Source organism: Scyliorhinus canicula, chromosome 9 (genome assembly GCF_902713615.1).
Source record: "Scyliorhinus canicula chromosome 9, sScyCan1.1, whole genome shotgun sequence".
Classification (NCBI taxonomy): domain Eukaryota; kingdom Metazoa; phylum Chordata; class Chondrichthyes; order Carcharhiniformes; family Scyliorhinidae; genus Scyliorhinus; species Scyliorhinus canicula.
In genome coordinates, this window is record NC_052154.1 from 181,593,363 (window position 1) to 181,611,278 (window position 17,916).

Sequence of the window (17,916 nt, forward strand, 5' to 3'; positions counted from 1 at the left end):
ACATAGCTGAAGATGCAGCTAACCATGGTAGCTGCTCAAGGCGCCAGGTTTTCGAAAGTGCAGACATTTTGGAGGGTTGTGGGGTGATTGCAGGTAGGGAGGAGTGAGGACACGGACTATTTGAAAACAAGAGTGAGAATTTTAAAATCGAGGCATCATTTGACAAGGAGCCAGTGTCGGTCAGTGAGCAAAAGGGTGCTGGATGGTCAGGAATTTAAGACCACATGCAACTGAGTTTTGAATGACCCCAGGTTTACTCAGGGTAGAATGTTTGAGATCAGCCAGAAGTACATTTCAACAGTGAAGTCTAAAGGTAACAAAGAACAATACAACACATAAACAGGCCCTTCGGCCCTCCAGGCCTGTACCGGTCATGATACCACCCTTGACCAAAACCCTCAATGCTTCCGAGTGCTGTATTCCTTTATACCCATTCTATCCATATATTTGTCGAGATGTCTTTTGAATGCCGTTAATGTATCTGCTTCCACAACCTCCCCTGTTGGCGAGTTCCAGGCATTCACCACCCTCTGCGTAAAAAAAAAAACCTCCCTTGAACATTTCCCCTAAAGGCCTTAAACGATGCCCCCTGGTGACTGACCCCTCCACCATGCGAAAGAGTGCCTTCCCATGCCCCTCATAATCTTGTAGACCTCTACCAGATCGCCCCTCAACCGCCGTCATTCTAATGAAAATAGTCCAAGTCTATTCAGCCTCTCTGCATAGCTAGCACCCTCTAAATCAGGCAACATCCTGGTAAACCTCCTCTGCACCCTCTCCAAAGCCTCCACATCCTTCTGGTAGTGTGGGGACCAGAATTGTGTGCAATATTCCAAATGTGGCCGTCCCAACTTTCTATACAACTTGCATGACTTATCAGTTTTTATTCTCGATGCCCCATGCAATAAAGCCAAGCAGTCCATAATGCATTCTTGACTATCTTTTCCACTTTCAAAGATCTGTGGACCTGTATGTCCAGATCTATCTGACTTACTATATTCCTAAGTGTTTTGCCATTAACTGCATATTTCCCCTCTTATGTTAGACCTACCAAAATGCATTACCTCTCATTTGTCTGGATTAAACTCCATTTGCTATTTCTCTACCCAAGTCTCCAACTTATCTATGTCCTGCTGTATTTTCTGACAATCCTCGACGCTATCTGCCATTCCACCAACCTTGGTGCCAACTATGAACTTGCTAATCAGACCGGCTACATTTTCCTCCAAATCGTTTATGTATACCACAAACAACAGAGGCCCCAGCACCGATCCCTGTGGAACACCACTAGTCACAACTTTCCATAAAGTAATTATTATTCCATAATAACCTGCCCCCAACCAACAACCACAACAACCAGCCAACATGGCTTTTTGACACAATTCCTCAGTCCCTCCTCGACTTGCTGATCCCGCCTAAACTAAACTAACTCCCCCTAACACCCCCTCCTACATTGTGTCTGCCAACAGTTTAGTTTTCCCCAAAGAAGTCTATAAACAGCTGCCACCTCTGGACGAACCCTAACATTGATTCTCTCAGGGCGAACTTGATTTTCTCAAGCCTGAGAAACCCAGCCATGTCGCTAACCCAAACTCTGATTTCGGGGGCTTCGAGTCCCTCCACGATAATAGGATCCGTCTCTGGGTTACCAAGGAAGCAAAGGCCAAAACGTCAGCCTCTCTTGCCCCAGGACTTCCAGGTCTTCCAACACTCCAAAGATCGGCAACTCTGGACTCAGCACCACCCTCATTTTTAGCACCGTGGACATGACATCTGCAAATCCCTGCCAGAATCTCCTAAGTTTCAGACACGCCCAAAACATGTAAACATGATTTGTGGGCCACCTCGCACACCTGTCCTTCACCCCAAAAAACTTGTTCATCCGGGCCACTGTAATGTGTGCCCAGCGAACCATCTTGAATTGTATCAGGCTGAGCCTGGCACATGATGAGGACGTGTTGACTCTACTCAGAGCATCCTCCCACAGACCTGCATCGAGCTCCTTACCCAGATTCTCTTCCCACTTGCGCTCTACCTCCCGTATCTGGGTTCCCTTCCACTCCATGAGCTCTTTATAAATTAACAAGACCTTCCCTTCCCCCACTCACATTTTTAAAATACCTTATCCTGTATCCCCATGTGGCGGGAGAAGCGGAAAGGCCAAAACCTGCCTTCGTACAAAGTCTCTCGCCTGCAGATAGTGAAACCCATCCCCACTCAACAATTCAAACTCCTGACTGAGCCAGTTCTATATCCATCTTGCCACTTCACCTCTGATCCCGTGTGACTTCACCTTTTGTACCAGTCTGCCATGAGGCACCTTTTCAAAAGGCTTTACTGTAGTCCATGTAAACAACATCCACCGCCCTCCCCATATCAATCATCTTTGTCACCTCCTCAAAAAAACTCGATCAAGTTAGTGAGGCACGACCTTCCCTTCACAAAACCATGCTGTCAATGGCTGATGAGTCCATTTGTTTCCAAATGGGTATAAATCCTGTCCCTGAGAATTCTCTCCAATAATTTACCTACTACCGACGTGAGGCTCACCAGCCTATAGTTTCCTGGATTATCCCTGCCTCCTTTCTTAAATGGTGGTACCACATTAGCTAGTCTCCAGTCCTCTGGGATCTCACCTGTAGCCAATGAGGATACAAAAATGTCAGTCAAGGCACCAGCAATTTCCTCCCTTGCTTCCCTCAGTATTCTGGGGTAAATTCCATCCGGCCCAGAAGACTTATCTACCTTGATGTCTTTTAAAACACCCAATACCACCTCTATTTTGATGTCAACATACCCAGACTATCCACACACCTTACCCGAGAATCATAGATCATAGAATTTACAGTGCAGGAGGAGACTATAGGGCCCATTGAGTCTGCGCCGGCTCTTGGAAAGAGCACCCTACCTAAGCCCACACCCTCCCTATTCCCATAATCCAACCTTTTTGGACACTAAGGGCAATTTAGCGTGGCCAATCCACCTAACCTGCACATTTCTGGACTATGGGAGGAAAGCGGAGCACCCGGAGGAAACCCACACAGACATGAGGAGAATGTGCCAACTCCGTAAAGACAGTAACCCAAGTGGGAATCTACATTGGAGCTGTGAAGCAACTATGCTAACCACTATGCTACCGTGCCCCCCCACCTTTGACAAAGTCCTTTTCGTTGGTGAACACTGATGCAAAGTACTCATTTAGTACCTTCCCCCATTTCCTCTGACTCAACACATAGATTTCTCACCCCCCCCCCCCCCCCCCCCCCGCTGTCCTTAAGTGGTCCAGTCCTTTCCCTGGCCATCCTCTTGCTTTTTACATATGAATAGATAGCTTTGGGATTCACCTTAATCCTACTTGCCATGGACTTTTCACGACCACTCCGAGCTCTCCTAATTTCCCGCTTAAGCACCATCCTACTTTCTTTATACCCCTCAAGGGTTTCAAATGTCCCCACTCTTGACCATACACAAGCCTTCTTTTTCTTTTTGACGAGGTTCACACCATCCCTCGTTATCCAAGGCCCGTGTCTGCTTGGGTCTCACCCCACAACCCAAGGATGGGGAAGGAAACTGCAGGGGATGGGTACAATCGAAATGTGGAGCTTTTTCAAGGAACAGCTACTGCGTGTCCTTGATAAGTATGTACCTGTCAGGCAGGGAGGAAGTTGTCGAGCAAGGGAACCGTGGTTTACTAAGGAAGTTGAAGCACTTGTCAAGAGGAAGAAGAAGGCTTATGTTAGGATGAGACATGAAGGCTCAGTTAGGGCACTTGAGAGTTACAAGTTAGCCAGGAAGGACCTAAGGGAGAGTTAAGAAGAGCGAGGAGAAGACACGAAAAGTCGTTGGCGGATAGGATCAAGGAAAACCCGAAGGCTTTCTATAGGTATATCAGGAACAAAAGAATGACTAGAGTAAGATTAGGGCCAATCAAGGATAGTAGTGGAAAGTTGTGTGTGTAATCAGAGGAGATAGGGGAAGCGTTAAATGGATATTTTTTGTCAGTGTTTACACTGGAGAAAGACAATGTTGTCGAGGCGAATACTCTGGTTCAGTCGACCAGGCTAGATGGAATTGAGGTTCACAAGGAGGAGGTGTTAGCAATTTTTGAAAGTGTAAAAATAGATAAGTCCCCTGGGCCAGATGGGATTTATCCTAGGATTCTCTGGGAAGCCAGGGAGGAGATTGCAGAGCCTTTGTCCTTGATCTTTATGTTGTCTTTGTCGACAGGAATAGTGCCGGAAGACTTGAAGGATAGCAAATGTTGTCCCCTTGTTCAAGAAGGGGAGTAGAGACAACCCTGGTAATTATAGGCCTGTGAGCCTTACTTTGGTTGTGGGTAAAATGTTGGAAAAGGTTATAAGAGATGGGGTTTATAATCATCTTGAAAAGAACAAGTTGATTAGCGATAGTCAACACTGTTTTGTGAAGGGTAGGTCATGCCTCACAAACGTTATTGAGTTTTTTGAGAAGGTGACCAAACAGGTGGATGAGGGTAAAGCGGTTGATGTGGTGTATATGGATTTCAGTAAGGCATTTGATAAGGTTCCCCACGGTAGGCTATTGCAGAAAATACGGAAGTATGGGATTGAAGGTGATTTAGCGGTTTGGATCAGTAATTGGCTAGCTGAAAGAAGACAGAGGGTGGTGCTTGATGGTAAATGTTCATCCTGGAGTTCAGTTACTAGTGGTGTACCGCAAGGGTCTGTTTTGGGGCCACTGCTGTTTGTCATTTTTATAAATTACCTGGAAGAGGGTGTAGAAGGATGGGTTAGTAAATTTGCAGATGACACGAAGGTCGGCACAACATCGAGGGCCGAAGGGCCTGTTCTGTTCTGTGCTGTACTGTTCTATGTTCTATATGAGGCGCCCAGAATCATAACCGGGTGAAGCGCCATTTTTGAAAAGTAGAGAAAAAGAGGGCTAAAGGCAGGATGCCGCCGGGGGAAGCGCTGAGGTATATGCCGCACGCTAATTGGTTACAACCGGGACTATTAATTAATATACTATGCGGCCCTTTAAAATTGTGAATTTCTAAATGTGGCCCTTGCACGGAAAAGTTTGCCCACCCCTGTTCTATGTTCTATGTGCAGGGTAGGTGGATTGGTCATGCTAAATTGCCCCTTAATTGGAAAAACATAATTGGGTGCGCTAAATTAATTTTTAAAAAGTTGTAAATAGGAATTAAGTAAATTCTTGAAGGGAGTAAAAATTACAGGTGAAAAAGCAGGAAAATTGACCCAAAAGGCTGGCATGGCATGATGGACTAAATGGCGTTTTGGCCTGATAATTCTATGATTGACGTGAGGAGTGAATTGTAAAGTGCTTATAAATGATCAAATCTAATGTATATGAAAAATGCATTACTTAGAAGCAGTAATTGCATAAATACCCTGCACTTAACAGTTCATGTGTGATTATGCAGTTTAAAAAAAAAAAAAATCTCAATGAATCATTGTTCATGTGTTAAATCATGTCCTTGTTCGTTCCTTTACATGCTGGAGACCTTGTACGTACTCTAGTTTATCTGGATCAAATTTGCAATGCTGTCTCAGGAGAAAAAATAGCAAAGAGTCTGTGTGTTGTATAGCGGGAGAAGGAGTGAGTAGGAGTGTCGAAGGAAAAAGAACGGAACATCTTAAATACTGGTAACATTAAAAACAGAGATCCAGTGGCAAGTCTGCTGTTGAAAATTTCTAAAATGCCGGCGACGGAATTCAGAATGGAGAAATTTGTGTGTCGTGGCTAGCGTGCTTTTTTGAATCACGAACAATGCCATTCATGCAACAAGCCTTCAGCATGAATATGGGCCTGCTGTGAGCTGCAGGTCTAATTCCTGTGAATGGTGAATTGTTCTGACTGGATTTGAACAAAGTGCTGGTCATGTGGCTGGAGCAGAGGCTCAGACACGTGCTGTCGTCAGGGTTGGTGAATGTAGCGTGCTGACATTAGTTCACTGCCCATCGGCATCTCATGTCACTGCTCTTCCATTGTGGATGAAGTGAATTTTCTGCCAGGTTAGGATATTTTGATAAATAAGATCACTGCAAAAGAAAGATACTGTTTAAATAGAATTTAAACAAATATCTATATTTTATTTCAAACTCGCAGTTGCATTCACAAATAGTAATCAATGTGCAACAGGTTACAAACCATTTGGAACAATACCCCCCCGCGCCCTCCTACCCCAAAGCGGCACGGTTGTCAACACTGTTGCCTCACAGCTCCAGGGACCCAGGTTCAATTCCAGCCTTGGGTGACTGTCTGTGTGGAGTCTGCACATTCTCCTTGTGTCTGCGTAGGTTTTCTCCGGGTGCTCCGGTTTCGTCCCACAAGTCCCAAAAGACGTGCTTGTCAGGTGAATTGAACATTCTGAATTCTCCCTCAGTGTACCTGAACAGGCGCCGGAATTTGGCGACTAGGGGTTTTTCACAGTAACTTTATTGCAGTGTTAATGTAAGCCTATTTGTGACAATAATAAAGGTTGTTATTATAAAATAAAAGCCCCCCCCCAATCCTTTGGCGACAAATGTTTCTTTGAACAGGGATAGAAGAACCCTCCTTCCAACCCTCTGATTTAATTTTCTCTCACTTCAAGAATTCGACCAGATATCCCGGCCATGTTGAAAACCCCGATGGCACTGTCGAGCTCCAACTCAGTGGGATTTGAAAATGAAATGAAAATCGCTTATTGTCACGAGTAGACTTCAACGAAGTTACTGTGAAAAGCCCCTAGTCGCCACATTCCGGCGCCTGTCCGGGGAGGCTGGTACGGGAATCGAACCGTGCTGCTGGCCTGCTTTAAAAGCCAGCGATTTAGCCGAGTGAGCTAAACCAGCTAAAGCCAGCGATTTAGCCGAGTGAGCTAAACTCAACAAGGTGAAGGCCACCGCATCGGCCCCCTCTCCTCCAACAGCTCCAGCAACTCTGAAACCCCAAAGATTGCCACCAAAGGGCACGGTGCCATCTTGACAAATGCCCCCCCCCCCCCCCCACCCCTCCCAAACTACTTCCGATATTATGTCAAACACTGCAACCCATAAACCCCTCAGCTTTGAGCATTCGCACAACATGTGCAAATGGTTTGCTGATCCCCTCCCACACCTTTCACACTCACATTCTACCTCCAGGGAAAAGACCGTTCTTGTCTGGGCTCCAGTCATGAGTCCTGTGCACTACCTTGAACTGGATGTGGTTCATCCTAGCACAGGATGAAGTTGAGTTAATTCGGTGCATAATCTCACTCCAGCTCCCCCCTTCCAAGCCTTGATTCCCAACTCCTCCTACTTCCTACTTATTTCTTCTATTGGTCTTTCAGTTCCTAGTAGCCAGCATAAATGTCTCCAATCTTCCCCTCCCCATGGTCCCGTAGTGCCCGTTCTGGCAGATGAGGAAACGCGGGTAGTTCTTTGTGTGGGAAGTTCTGAATGTATCTAAATTTGCTCCCTCTAGGCAACTCCAATTTCTCATGATATTCCTCCAGTTTTGCAAACCTTCCTTCAATAAACAGGCCCCCCAAACCGTTCTACCTTCCTGTGCCACCTACCACCCGCCACCTCCGCCCTCTTTTACCTGCCCACACAAACTCCGAAATTAATCTATCCAGTCTACGAAAGAATGCTTTCGGGAGGAATATTGGAAGGTTTGGAAGAGAAATAAGAATCTCGGTTGTATATTCAGCTCAACTGTCTGTAAGGCAGGGAATTCCACTTCTTTAGATCCACCTTCACTACTTCAACCAAACTGGACAAGTTCCATTTGTGCATTGTGTCCCAGTCACATGTTACTTGTATACCTGAGCATATAAATCTTGTCCAAGCTAGTTTGAATGGCAAAACTCCCAGATTTACACTCCTTCCTTGGGCATTAACCGTAAATATCTCCCTCTTCAACAAATTTAGCTTGTATCCTGAGAACCTCCCAAATTTCCCTCACAGATCTTGTCCATAGATGGCAGCAGGTTAGATACCAATAACAGTAGGTCATCGGCATAGAGCAATATTCTATGCTCCCTGTCTCCTCTACCAATACCCCTCCACTCTTTGGACTCCCTCAATGCAATGCAAAGGGTTCAATCGACCATAGGCACCCTTGCTGCGTTCCCCTATGCAACTTAAAATACCCCATGTCCATTCCATTTGTCCTCACACTCGCCGTGGGTGCGGCATATAACAACCGTATCCAAGCTATAAACGATGGTCCAAACCTCTGCAGGATCTCAAACATTCATTGTACCTGCTCGAAGGCCTTCTCTGCATCCATCAATAAAATAACGCTCCCCATGCCATTGATCATTATACATAGCCAGGGGATGGGGCGCTAGTTCTGGCAAAAACTGTTTATAGAATTCTGCTGTGAATCTATCTGGCCCCGGTGCTTTCCCCCGATTTGCACCTTTGCCTCCTCTCCTCATCAACCTCTGGCAACACCAACCCATCCAAGAACTGCCCCATCTCTCCTTCCTCTTCTCTGGTCTCTGATCTGTAAAATCCCTGTTTGGAGTCATACCTAACACAAAGGAAGATGGTTGTGGTGGTTGGACGTTGGTCATCTCTGTTCTGGGACATCACTGCAGGAGTTCCTTAGGGTAGTGTCCTAGGCCCAATCATTTTCAGCTGCTTCATCAATGCCCTTCCTTCCAACATAAGATCAGATGTGGGGATGTTCGCTGATGACTGCACGATGTTCTGCACCATTTGCGACGACTCAAACACTGAAGCAATCCACGTGCAAATGCGGCAAGACCTGGACAATATCCAGGCTTGGGCTGACAAGTGGCAACATTCGTGCCACACAGGTGCCAGGCAATGACTGCCTCCAGTAAGAGACAGTAAAATAATCACCCATGACATTCAATGGCATTACAATCACTGAATCCCCCACTATCAACATCTTTGGGGGGGGGGGGGGGGGGGGCTTACCATTGATCACAAACTGAACTGGACTAGCCATGTAAATACTGTGGCTACAAGAGCAGGTCAGAGGTTGGGAATCCTGTGGTGTGTAACTCCCCTCCTGACTTCTCAAAGCTGATCTGCAAGCCACAAGTCAGGAGTGTGATGGAATACTCTCCATTTGCCTGGATGAGTGCAGCTCCAACAACACTCAAGAAGCTCAACACCATCCAGGACAAAGCAGCCTGCTTGATTGACATCCCCTCCACAAGCAGTCACTCCCTCCAACACCGATGCACAGTAGCAGCAGTGTGTACCCTCGCACAAGATGCACTGCAGGAACTCACCAAGGCTCCTTGGGCAGCGCCTTTCAAACCCATACCATTACCATCTGAAATGAAATGAAAATCGCTTATTGTCACAAGTAGGCTTCAAATGAAGTTACTGTGGGAAAAACCCCTAGTCACCACATTCCGGCGCCTGTTCGGGAATTGAACCGTGCTGCTGGTCTGCCTGGGTCTGCTTTCAAACCCAGCAATTTAGCCCTGTGCTAAACCAGCCCCTGACTAGAAGGACAAGGGCAGCAGATACATGGGAACCCCACCACCTGGAGGTTTCCCTCTAATTCACTCACCTTCCTGATTTGGAAATATATCACAGTTCCTACACTGTCACTGGATCAAAATTCCAGAACTTCTACACTAATAGCACAATTGGTGCACCTATACCACATGGGCTACAGTTGTTTAAAAAGGCATCTCACCAGCACTTTCTCAGGGGAAATTAGGGATGTGCAACAAATGTATGTAAATATGACCGGGTATCGGGAAGATGTCAGAGGTCAGTGCTTTACACAGAGTGGTGGGTGTGTGGAATGCACTGCCAACCGAGGTGGTGGAGTCAGAGTCATTAGGGACATTTAAGCGACTCTTAGACACATGGACAGCAGTAAATTGAAGGGGTGTCGGTTAGGTTGATCTTAGATTAGGATAAATAGTCGGCACATCATGGGCTGAAGGGGCTGTACTGTGTTGTACTGTTCTATGACCGTTTCCCAATAATCTGATAATTTAGTCAGTGACACCCACATCCTGTATATAAAAAAAAATGAGTGGGCTTTCACTATAATACCAGCCCAGATTGTTTACCTAATTACTTTTTTTAGTACTTATTGAATAATATTTTAAATTTACAAAGGTATTTATAAGGAACGCTTATTATAAAGTAAGCAGTTCCAAAGTGACTGCACAAAGCAATTGTACCAAAGAATGTTAAAGCCTCGTCAAAGGTACTTGTATCCTGGATCCATTTCCTTTGTGCATTTGGGTCTTGGTAGATTTCTTCCGTGGTTTTCTTTTCAGCCTCTTCACTGTCTGCGCTGCTGTGGGATGTTTCCTAAACTGGGATTAAATATTGTTCCTTTATTTAACCATCAAGTACTGTAAAACACAAAGGGATAAAACGAAGGCTGTTACAGTTTCCATGCTGCAAGTGAAAGGACTCAATTAAAATCTGAATGATATTTATTCCAATGATATAACCTAGTGTTGCTCCAATTGGTAATTCCTTGCAGTGCCATGTTGGAACAGGAATATCACTGTGGGGTATTGCAGACACAGGATTATGCCCCTACATTCTATGGTGCATCTTTCATAAGTGACCCTTGAGGGAGCTGTTATGAGACGATGGCCCTTGACGCAAACTTAGCCAGTGATAGCAATGGCTTGAAAGCTATTTGTGTGACCAATCTTCAAATTGATGTTCCATTTTTACTCCAATATTCTCAAAAGGTCACTAATCTGTGGAACTCTCAACCCCAGAGTGTGGTGGATGCTGGGACATGAGTAAATTTGAGGAGATAGACAGATTTTTAATTAGTAATGGGTTTAAGGGTTATGGCGAACAGACAAGAAAGTGGAGTCGAGGCCAAGAGGAGATCAGCCAATATCGTATTGAACGGTGGAACAGGCTCGAGGAGCTGATTGCTCACTTACTCCCGCTTATGTTCTGATGTTGATGTCATCGAATTATACAACATGGAAAGGAGTCATTCATCTCATTCTGCTTGAAACAAGCACTCTACTTGGAGCTTCATGGGATACAATGTTGACAAATGTGAGGTTATCCATTTTGGTAGGAATAACAGCAAATGGGATTATTACTTAAATTATAAAATATTAAAACATGCTGTGCCGAGAGACCTGGCTGTGCTAGTGCCTGAGTCGCAAAAAGTTGGTTTACAGGTGATTAAGAAGGCAAATGGAATTTTGTCCTTCATTGCTAGAGGGATGGAGTTTAAGACTAGGGGGATTATGCTGCAATTGTATAAGGTATTAGTGAGGCCACACCTGGAGTATTGTGTTCAGTTTTGGTCATCTTACTTGAGAAAGGACGTACTAGCACTGGAGGGTGTGCAGAGGAGATTCACAAGGTTAATCCCAGAGTTGATGGAGTTGGATTACGAGGAGAGGTTGAGTAGACTGGGACTGTACTAGTTGGAATTTAGAAGGATGAGGGGGGATCTTATAGAAACATATAAAATTATGAAGGGAATAGATAGGATAGATGCGGGCAGGTTGTTTCCACTGGCAGGTGAAAGCGGAACTAGGGGGCATAGCCTCATAATAAGGGGAAGTAGATTAAGGACTGGGGTTAGGAGGAACTTCTTCACCCAAAGGGTTGTGAATCTATGGAATTCCTTGCCCAGTGAAGCAGTAGAGGCTCCTTCATTAAATGTTTTTAAGATAAAGATAGGTAGTTTTTTGAAGAATAAAGGGATTAAGGGTTATGGTGTTCGGGCCAGAAAGTGGAGTTGAGTCCACAAAAGATCAGCCATGATCTCATTGAATGGCGGAGCAGGCTCGAGGGGCCAGATGGCCTACTCGTGTTCCTAGTTCTCATGTTCTTATGTTCAACATGGCATGAGAGCCCCAGAAGGGCAGTGGAAATGTTGCAAGGACACCCTCAGTCTCCTTGAAAAAGTGCAACAGCTCCACCAACACCTGTGAATCCTTGACACAAGACCGCATGCAGTCGTGGAAACGCAGCTGGGAAGGAGTTAATATACCGAGAGTTGCATCGCTGAGAACACGCTGAAGCCAAGGGATGTGGGACAAGCCGGGCACTCCAGCCACTGCCCAGCTGCAACAGGAACTGTAGGTTGAGCATTGATTGATTGATTGATTGATTTTATTGTCACATGTACTGAAGTGCAGCGAAAAGTATTTTTCTGCGGCCAAAAGAACCATACACAGTATGTACATAGTAGCTAAAAAGAATAATCGGCAAAGTACATTGACAAAGTGATTGGTTACAGTGTGGAACAAGGGCCAAACAAAGCATTGGCTCCTCTGTCACCTGGGAACTCATTTTTAATGTATAAGCAAATCATCCTCGACTCGGAGGAACTGCCTAAAAAGAAGGCGACTGGGAAAGTCTCACTCACTGCACGGTTTCGCCCTTCAGGTTTGTATCCAATTCCCTTTTGAGGGCCATTATTGGATCTCCTTGCACCATCCTTTCAGGCAGTGCATTCCAGATCATAACTCGCTCAAACATTTCCTTGTTTTTCACAAATCTTTTGTGATTTGCCTTAAATTGGTGTCTTAAATCCAGCCCTTCTACTGGAAACGGTTTCTTATTCACTCAGTCAAGAATTTTTTTGAACAGCTTTCAAATCTCTCCTTAACCATCCTCGCGTTGACTATGAGAAAACTCAATTTCTCTAATCGTCTATTGTCTTCATGTTGGCCCACAACTGATATTGGGCTGACGGGCCTCCAGTTGTTAGGCTTGCCCCTTTCGCTTTTTGAAGAAAAGTGTAGCATTTGTAAACTTTCATTCCTCAGGCACCATTTCCATATGCAAGGAAGATTAGAAGATTGTCGCCGGAACCGCTGTAAGGGGAGGCGGTGGCATAGTGGTATTGTCAGTGGATTAATAATCCATCGATTTATTGCTCTAGGGATCCAGGTTCAAATCCCACCACGGCAGATGGTGAAATTTGAATTCAGTTAAAATCTGGAATTATAGGGCAGCACGGTGGCCTAGTGGTTAGCACAACCGCCTCACAGCGCTGAGGTCGCAGGTTTGATCCCGGCTCTGGGTCACTGTCCGTGTGGAGTTTGCACATTCTCATCGTGTCTGCGTGGGTTTTGCCCCCACAACCCAAAAATGTGCAAAGTAGGTGGATTGGCCACACTACATTGCCCCTTAATTGGAAAACATAATTGGGTCATCTAAATTTATTTAAAAAAAAAAAAAAAAAATCTGGAATTATAAATTTATTGGTGACGATGAAACCATTGTCAATTGTCATAAAAGCCCACCTGGTTCGCTAATGTCCTTCGGGACGGAAATCTGCCACTCTTACCCAGTCTGGTCCACACATGACTCCAGATTCATAGCAATGTCATTGACTCTTGCCCACATCCCATGAATGACTTTACATCCGGTGAATTTTTTAAAAATTCCACCCGTGCTTCCATCAGCAACCTTGAATGCATCTATTGCAGACAGGGTGACCTTCTTGCTTTGAATAGTGCTATCTTTTTAAGCATTGGCTTTTTTTTGGTATCCAATTTCCCTACAACATCCTCATTTTACTGTAAAATTCTCTTTAGTGAAGAGGTTTTCTGGAATTTTGTATTGTTCCCTCTCCAGGTGTAGCCTCTCTCCAGCTGTACCCTCTCCAGCAAAGGGTTGCAGTTGACAGCATGGATTGTAGTTACAGTTTGGGCTTTTTGACCAAAATGCTCTTTTCATTTCATGTTTACAGTTCATACTCCATTTACAATTCATATTTGTTTCCATAAGCAGATTTGAATCGAAATCTTTAGTCATGGCTCTATATGGGATTTTAAGCCCTGCTTTAACAGTGAACCCCAAATTGTGGTAAACTGTTTACAGGAGGATACATGGATATCCACCATCTTCTGCTTTTGAAGAGAGAGAACAATGTAACCAGACCAATATATACTAAAATTATCTTGATGGATTTATTTACAAGTGAAATAACACACAGGAGCAAAGAAACAAAATAGTAAGAACACGGATGCTAGTTTTGTTTTCAAAAAGAACTGTCTTCATTTTGTTTTCTTCCCCCCCCCCCCCAAGTAGGTTCTGACTTTGCCACCTTGAGTAGCCTACAGTCTGATAACTTGAGAACAAAAGCTTACTGAGGCTTCAAGTCAGACACATTGTCAGTAGCTGCCGTTTGGGTTTTCTAAAGAAGCACCTAACCTCAGAAATGTTGCTGAACTTAAAAGCTGTTCCTATTTTTAAAGAAAAGCCATCTTGGACGAAATCCCAAATTTAATAATGATGCTAGCGTCCACAGCAACTTGTACTCACATAGCATCTTTCAGAAAAAATGTCCCGAGATGCTTGTCAACCATTAACCAGATTCAATTTCAATATCAAAATGCGTGTGAGATATAATCAAATATACATTATACAAATGTATGCACAAAAATATGTGCACAAAACGGATCTCAAGGCAGGTGACAAAAATGTTGATCAATGTGGTAGCTTTTAAGGAATACCTTAAAGGAAGGAAAGGAATCAAAGTGGTTTAAAATCGGATGCATGAGGTCAGAATTGGAGGAGTGCAGATTTCTCAAGAGAGGGAGAGTCCAAGGATCATCAGAAATTGGAGCAAGATTATACCATTTGTTTCTCAAAGAACAATACAGCACAGGAACAGGCCCTCCAGCCCTCCAAGCCTGTAACGGTCATGATACCAACCTTTGCCAAAGCCCTCAGCACTTCCTTGTGCCGTATCCCTCTATACCCATCCTACCCATGTGTTTTTCAAGATTCCTTTTGAACGTTGTTAATGTATCTGCTTCCACAACCTCCCCTGGCAGTGCATTCCAGGCACTCACTACCCTCTGTGTAAAATAATCTGCCTCACACATCTCCTCTAAACTTTGCCCCACGGACCTTAAACCTATGCCCCCTGGTGACTGACCCCTCCACCCTGGGAAAGAGTGCCTGCCCATCCACTCTATCCATACACCTCATAATCTTGTAGACCTCTGTCAGGTCACCCCTCAACCTCCGTTTTTCTAATGAGAACAGTCAGTCTATTCGGCCTCTCCACATAGCTAACACCCTCCAGACCAGGCAACATCCTGGTAAACCTTCTCTGCACCCTCTCCAAAGCCTCCACATCCTTCTGGTAGTGTGGCGACCAGAATTGTGTGCAATATTCCAATACTCTCAAACCTGCTCTGCTGGTCAATAAGATCATGACTGTTCCGATTGCAGCTTTAACTCCACTCTATTCACCTCCTCGGCCTCCAATGCTCTCTGGGGCTGATAATTCCAATGACGAATGAAATTCAGAAGAAATTCCTGCTCTGTCTTAAATGGGAAATGTCTTATTTTCAAACTCTGCCCCACTAGATTCCCCCACAAGGAAAAATAGCCTCTTGGAATCTTATGTTTAAAAAAAGACCATCTCTCATTCTTCTAAATTACTGTTTCATAGATGGATGATTGGTTAACTAACCTATCACCCACAACACCAAGAGCTCTGATCTTGTGTAATAACCTTTTATGTGGTACCTTCATGAATTTCCTTCTCTTAATGTGTGCTCTGCCTGAAGATTGGTCCTTGGCTCAATGTCTACTTCTTCCCAAGTCTCTTTTAATCAAAGTTTTTATCATTGGTGGTTTGTCATTGCCTTCCACTCTCATGGGCAAGGTGAGGAGGCAGATCCCAAGTCTATTTTAGTCAGAACAGGAACCGGACCTGTGATGTTGGTCTTCACCTAAGCCACGTGCTAGCTAACCAACACACTCATCTTATCGGATGCCGTTTGGAAGTCAAATGTACTACAATTACCGTTTCCCTTTATCCACCCTGTTTATTAGACCCTCAAAATAAATTTGCTGAACAATTTTTCTCTTTCACTAAACCATGTTTTCTTTGCCTAACTATTATGATTTCTTAAATGCCCTGCTAGTACCTTCTGAACGGATTCTAGCATTTTCCCTATGACATCTTCGACTAACTGGCCTATAGTTTTCTGCTTTCTGTCACCATCTTTTCCTGAACAGAGCTGCTACAGATGTGGATTTCCAATCCACTGGGACCTTTCCAGAGTTTAGGGAATTTTGGAAGATTACAAACAATGCATCCTGAGACCCAACGATACAGGCCACCCGATTTACTGCATCTGATTCAGGGGACGTGCTAACCTTTAATTCCACCAGTTTACCTAGTACTTTTTCCTCTAGTGATTGTGATTTTTCAAAGTTCCCCTATCTCTTTTGATTTTCTGCTATTCTTGGGATGCTTTTTGGGTCTTCTACTGTGAAGACATGTACAAAATACTTGTTCATTGTCTCTGTCATTTCCTTGATTCTTATTATTAATTTTCTAGACTGACCCTCTAAGGGGCCAGTGTTCACTTTAGCCACTCCTTTCCTTTTTATATACTTGTAGAAGCTTTTACTGTTTTTATATTTCTTGCTATTTTATTCACCCATCTTACAAAAACTTTGGTCCTCCAGCAACCCCACATCCATTCTCCACCCCGGTCCCTGCACAACCCCTTCTCCAGGACCATGTCGCCCAATGCAGCGCGTGATCTGAGATTGCTATTGCCGAATACTCTGATCCCCTAACCCCCGCCAACAATATCTTCCCTACTACAAAAAAGTCTATCCTAAAATAAACCTTATGAGCCGAGGAGTAAAACGAATACTCCCACCCCCTCGGGTGCAAAAATATCCGCGGGTCCAGCCCAGTCAGCGCCTTGCCCCCCACCCCCACCCCTGCCCTGTTTTCAGCATAGGGGAATGTAACTTTGTTTTAAACATTGCTGCAGTTTATTCTCTTCCCATGCTTGGCAGGATTTGGCGAGCTCCTATTGTGGTTACAGATTCATTTTAGACTTTAACAGAAAATCTTTTGAACAAATTGTTTGGATGAGCTAGTTGCTTTCCTAAGCTTGTTTTTATATTTCTTGCTAGTTTTTGCTCATGCTCTAATTTCTCCCTCTTTATTATTTTATTCACCCATTCCTGGTTTCCAATGTTTTCTCAAACTTCTGGCCTAGCATTAATCTCTGCAGCATTGTATCCATTTTATTGCCATCCTTAACTTCCTTAGTTAGCCATTATGGCACATCCTTCTCTTGCGATCTTACTCAATGGAATATTATCTTTTGAGTTCCAAAAATATTTTCATGAATGGCTGCCACTGCTCTACCTTTTAACCTATGTTCCCATTCCACTTCAGCCAACCCTGTCATCATACTCTTGTAACTGCCATTTAAGTTTATGACACCATTTTATACCCACATTTCTCACCCTTAAACTGTGAAATTCATCAAGCTATTATCACTCGTCTAAAGTATCCTTTGCTATGTGGTCTTTCATTAATCCTATCTATCTTGTTACACATTTCCAGGTCTATAATAGTCGGCTCACTGGTTGGTTCCGGAATGTATTTGTTCCAAGAAACTCTCCCACTTGCACAGTGTGAACGCGCCCTCCCTGTTACCTTTGCCAGTTTGATTTGTCCAATGTTTATCAAGATTGAAATCACCTACATATTGTCGTGCCTTTCTTACAAGCTCAGTACCATGTAAATGTCCTCATGTCTTCACTGCTTTCTTTCCCTAACCTCTTTTCATCCTTGTGATTTCAGTCTCATCTCATTCATCATGTTCTTTCTCCTGAGCTCACTGTCCACTTAATATCTCTTGGTTTCTACTTTCGTACAGACTCTCCATCCCATATTTACAGCCACCTCTTTGACCGTACCACCTCACATGATGTCACTTCTTGCACCATGTCTGACACAATTTGAGACCACCCCATATCACTTGTATTGCTGATCACTCGCATCCCCTTCCCCTAATTAATTCTGTGTCTACCCCAGGGTAAAAAAACTCCCAATTCACTTTATATGTCTTTAAAAATCCCAAATGTCCAGCCTGCAGTAGCCAGCTGTGGATGATCAGTTACTGTAGGAATGTCATCTCCATTCACCATGACATTCCTACAGTAA

The 17,916-nt window shown here is 44.2% G+C and overlaps 1 protein-coding gene across 1 annotated transcript in view; it reads left to right on the plus strand.

Annotated features, from left to right (window-relative positions):
• The first annotated feature begins 267 nt into the window (after positions 1 to 267).
• The window catches only part of LOC119970958 (very-long-chain 3-oxoacyl-CoA reductase-A-like), a 162,773-nt gene continuing 145,124 nt past the window's right edge, over positions 268 to 17,916 (plus strand). Inside the window, exons 1-2 of the mRNA XM_038806069.1 lie at positions 268 to 313; positions 5,607 to 5,645. Coding sequence (XP_038661997.1) covers positions 268 to 313; positions 5,607 to 5,645 — 85 coding nt within the window. The remainder of the gene's footprint in view (positions 314 to 5,606; positions 5,646 to 17,916) is intronic.